The sequence below is a fragment of the Cyprinodon variegatus genome, unplaced genomic scaffold (assembly GCF_000732505.1).
Source record: "Cyprinodon variegatus isolate N-32 unplaced genomic scaffold, C_variegatus-1.0 Scaffold485, whole genome shotgun sequence".
Taxonomy (NCBI): Eukaryota; Metazoa; Chordata; class Actinopteri; order Cyprinodontiformes; family Cyprinodontidae; genus Cyprinodon; species Cyprinodon variegatus.
In genome coordinates, this window is record NW_015150938.1 from 35868 (window position 1) to 40897 (window position 5030).

The following is a 5030-nucleotide window of genomic DNA, read 5'->3' on the forward strand; positions in this document are numbered from 1 at the left end:
AAGAAAGGGAAAAAAAAACTTAATGGTCCATGAAAAAAATATACAGATAACACAAGACAGAGTAATAAAAGATTTCTGGTAAAAGACGGTAACAAAAAATCAATTACAATGACAAGTTGCAACTGTTATAAAAGCGATTTTACTTGGTGTATTTTGTTTAAATTTTTGATCAATTAATTAGAGGAGAAGGGCATGTTTTGGCTAAAAGACACAGCTTTTTCTTTGTTCTGTACATTTTCAAATGTCAATCGAAGCTTCTGCAGTTGTAGTTGCATCCTGTGTTTGTGAAATTCTTATCCGTTGTAAATTTTCCTGGTTTTGACAAACAATGCAAATTTTCTGAGAAGTAAAGGCATACAGCAGTGGATTAAAGCAATTATTTAGAAATGCAAGGGCTTTGACAATGTCCCATATATCTATACAAAACTCCAACAGACTTTTATTATTGAAGCTTATAGATCCCAAGGCCAACATGTTTATAGCATGAAGAGGAGTCCAAAGTACAAAGTTACTTATAACAATACTAGTTAGTAGCCTGGTTGTCTGTGGATAATTGAAAAAGGCTGCCTGGGTAACTTTCCTGTGGAGGCAAATGTAGGAATAGGCAACCACAAAAATGGAAGCAAATCCAGATGTGGTCTCTAACAGTAGCACTGCCACTCCCTGAGCTTTGGATGAAAACTGAGGGTAGCAGTACGTCCAGTCCTTGTTAGTTCCCAGTTGTTCAAACACCAAAGCAGGGATAGACAGGATCATAGCAACAATCCAAAGCAGAACCATCAACAGTCTTTGATGTACCTGAATCCACCTCCGTCGTTGCACTACCACAATGTAGCGCTGCACACTTAAAGCCGTCACAATCAACAGGCTTCCATAAAGGCTACAGTACACAAGATAACCCAGAAGCTTACAAGGCACCTCGCCGAATGTCCAGCTTTGTAGCAAAGTGTAAATCCACATGGGGAGAGTCAGCAGAGATAGCAGGTCAGAAACTGCCAGATTCAGCATCAAACACCGACTCAGGTGAGACATGTTCTGCCAGTTAGGCTTCAGAATAATCACAGCAATGTTACCAGGAGTTCCCAGGAGAAAGCAAAAGGACAAAACCACCGCGGGGATCAGCCCACTTGATTTCCAGTTACGAGGGGGTAGAAGTACTTGAGTAGACACATTGGTGTTAGGATCCATGGTGCAGTTGGCTGTAAAAGCTGTGCACTGAGTAGTAAAAAGGTAGTTAATGAGCTGTCAAGGAAGTAAAGTGGTCAGTGAAACAGGAATTGAAAAAAAGGCCAAACCAATAAAAAAGGGGCTGGAACATCCAGCCTCATCTTTTGTTAGCAATAGGAAATGCTCAGTCCGATGTTGTTGGCACGAAAAACAGCTGAAAACCTGATAAATACACTCAAACTCATTTGTGATTTTAACATTTGCAATCCTTTAGCTATGAATTACCTGATTACCATAGCCTTCTAGAAGATAACCAGAAGATAACTTTTCTATCATTGTATGCTCAGTTTTGGTGACACATCTGTTACCATTACTATTTCTAATGTCCTTTTTTTGTAGAGTTTTTCTTAACTAAATTTTATCATCATCGTCCAGCATATGAAAAACAGAAATGATTTTCCTTTTTCCATCTCGTATTTATATCTTGTAGAAATGATAAGGTGGGTGCAAGCCCCAATTGATCAGCAAATCAAATGTCAAAAGTGTTATATTACTCACCTGTAGTACGATGCAACGCTTTTTGTGCTATATTTTGTCCCACTGTACTTATACTCTACAGCAGTTTTTGCATTGCCTGAGTGTTATATAAGAGATTCCTCCACAGGAGAATCCCCTGCTCATGGAAACTGCATTATTGGTCTTTTATTTCACTTTTTAACTAATAGTTAATACTTTAGTAGTTAAAACAAACAATTTCAGTGCCTTGTAAGGTTTTCATAGCCATTGAAACTTTTTCTTTTTTGTCTAACAACATCTTTATTTAGACCATTTGTGTCAGTACTTTGTAATCCAACCTTTACACTTACATCTGCAGTTTATTAGAATATATCTCTACCAGCTTTTTAATTCTATAGAATTATTTAGCTTTTACTCACAGGGTTAACTTTAGGGTTTGTCTGGCCAATCTAACAGTTAAAGGACCTCAGTTCTTGCCCTTTCCATTGTAACTTTGGCATTAGGCCTGGGATAACTGTCCTCCTGTAAGGTATCTTAAACCTGTGGCACTGTCTAAAAAAAAAGTGTTTTGTAGAGTCTTAACATATGTTCATACTGAACTTAGCAAATTTTGCATGTGTTTTGCCTGGAGTCGCCGCTACACTTCAGCAAAGAATCCAGTGGACGACTTCTATGCCGCTGTGATATTCCAACTAACTTGCTTGACTGGTTCTTCTTGTAGGAGGAGTGTCTATCTGGGAATGAGTCGTGGTTCTGTAGGTGATATGGAAAGCTGAACAGTGGCATTGGTTCTTGAAATGGTCTATCAAATCTGCCCCCTCCCCATATGAAATTTAAAAGTTTGGCAAACTTTACAAAATGCTTTCTCAGAATAACCTCACTTTGTGGTACGGTTCTCAGAATTATAACTTTTTGTGTCTGTTATCTTGTTTGTGTTTGCCTGCAAAAGAGATGCATCACCTAAGCATGGTGCTTCCACTACCATGCTTCACCACTTGCATAACTTATATCCTGAGCACCTGAAAATAGCTAGAAAAAGTTGTTTGAATAAATAAATGCTCAGAAATTTGGTATAAACAGTTAATATTTTTCTGTTTCCCCAATATAATAACAAAGAAAAAAATAACTTATTGATACAATTAGAGCTGTCTGGAAAACTTTGGGAGTGTGAAGCTTATATAAGTGCTGTAACATATTACTTTATAACTGATTTTTAAAAAAACTTCATCACAAAACAAAAATTATTTGACAAATAATTTCTTTCTCTATCAAACGATCAATTATTCTACCTTCAAAGAACTCAATGCCTTTAGTCTGTGCACCTCATTCTAACCAACATGTACTCTAAAATGGAAGTAGAACTGACACTGAATTACCTGCAGGGAAATGGGAAGTTAAAATTTCCATGTTTGACAGAAATGTAAATGCAAAAAGGGAACATATTTGAAAGCATGTTCAAGCACTTTAGGCCACTCTGAGTAAGGGTTTCGGTTCTCAGGAAAAAATAGCTTTGCCTAGTCATTATGTGGTCAGTGTGATGAAAATGAAAAGCAAAAGATTAAAAAATTATGAGAACAGAGGCGGATGACGTATTAGTAAAATGATGTAAAATGAATCAATTAAATACAGTAATAAATGCTTTATTTTGTCTGTTATTGAAATACATAGCAATATTTTGTCCAGGTGAAAAAATTGCTATACAAGGCACATTTACATGTTTTAAAAGAGGTTTTGTTTAAAGAAAATCCCATATGTTTTTTTGATAACTTAAAATACATTCACAACAAGAACATAATTTTCACAAAGATCTTTCCTGTGTAGATAAAGCTCATCTGAGCCACCATGATTTTTAATTCAACAAGTGCTTAAACCCAAATCCTTTACAAGCTGCTCTAAAGAAAATTATATTTCATTCTGTAAATAGTAGGGTACACAAATATTATTTCACCAATAGATGAAATGCTTGTTTTCGCTTGTCAACATGTATCATTACCATTATGATTCTGAATTGATCTCTGTTTGATAATTTCTAAACTTCTGCTACAACACATTAGCTTTTTTTGCAAATGCTGCACATTTTTCTAGAGTTAAAGGCATGCAATAGTTGATTTTTTGACAACTATTTACAAATGTCAATCCCCCAAAACTACCACAAGTCTTCCCACATAAACTTAACAGATGGTCATTCTTTAAACATACAGCTACCGCTCCCATTACATTTATCTTTTTATTTGGAGCCCAGAGAACAAATAAACTGAATGATACTGCTTAAAACTGTTTTTGTGAGTGAACTAACCAGAGCAGCCCCTGCTGGAAGGTAGAACTAATCCACTCCGAAATTTTTTGCATATCTCAAAGCAGGAATGGAAACATTAACTAAAATCAGTATCCTCTTTTATATTAAAGTTTGCCCTCTCTGGCACATCACAACAAGATAGAGCAGGATGATCAATTCATTACGAGTCAGGAGCATAAATGCCGCACTACACAAGGTATCCTAGAAATGTTCAAGTCACGAGGGTGAATGTCCATTATGAGAGTAATGAATGAATGAATCCAGGGTCAGCAGACAGAGAGGGTCAGAGATGGTCAGATTTAACATCAAGCATGACTTATTCTGCCTGTTAGGCTTGAGAAGAATCACTGAAGTGTTTCCAGGAGCTCCAAGTAGAAAGCAGAGAGAACTTTGCCGAATAAGACATAGTTAGAGTTATAAATATGGACAATCAAATAACTTTGAGATCAAAACGCAATATATTAAAAAGGACCATAAATGTGACAATGTCCTGTACAAAAACTCAAGCTTGTGATTTTAACTGAGAGCTGTCACATCCACAACATGCATGCAATGCTAAAGCTTCAAGGGGAACATTAATGACCAGGGCTTTCAAATTCCATCATATTATTAATACCATGTTTCCTGTGAATTTGGTAAAAAAAAAAAAAATAGATGGAATAATTTTTCCCTTTGGCAAGGCTCCTGGACGGGTGGAAAACTAATAAACCCATTTTATTGTAGCCTTAACTGATGACTAAGATTTTATAAAGGCAAGTTTTGAAATTGATTTTTTATTCTAAGTGAACAATAAATTTGTTTTTAATACTTATCAGAAAACAAATACAGTATTGAAAATAGCAATTTAATAAAGATTTTTTAATCTATGGAAAAAGCTAATTCAAACCTCCATGACTCTTAATTGAAAATTAAATAAATACAAATCCTCTACATCCTGTTTTAAAGTATTCTATCTGTTGCTGTGCAGTATAGCTTGCAAAAATATTACATTACATATGAAGAATTTAGTCTGTTTTACTTACAGAAAAAAATTAGAAATATATTATTATCA

The 5030-nt window shown here is 35.4% G+C and overlaps 1 protein-coding gene across 1 annotated transcript; it reads right to left on the reverse strand.

The window, feature by feature from the left end:
- Nucleotides 1-237: 237 nt before the first annotated feature.
- Nucleotides 238-1188, reverse strand: LOC107094477 (atypical chemokine receptor 3-like). The gene has a single exon (XM_015390077.1). The coding sequence runs from the start codon at nt 1186-1188 to the stop codon at nt 238-240; it is 951 nt and encodes a 316-aa protein (XP_015245563.1).
- Nucleotides 1189-5030: the final 3842 nt, after the last annotated feature.

What these genes read in the sequence shown, in the direction of transcription:
- LOC107094477 (XM_015390077.1), bottom strand. Translation starts at nt 1,188, where the DNA reads ATGGATCCTAACACCAATGTGTCTACTCAAGTACTTCTACCCCCTCGT.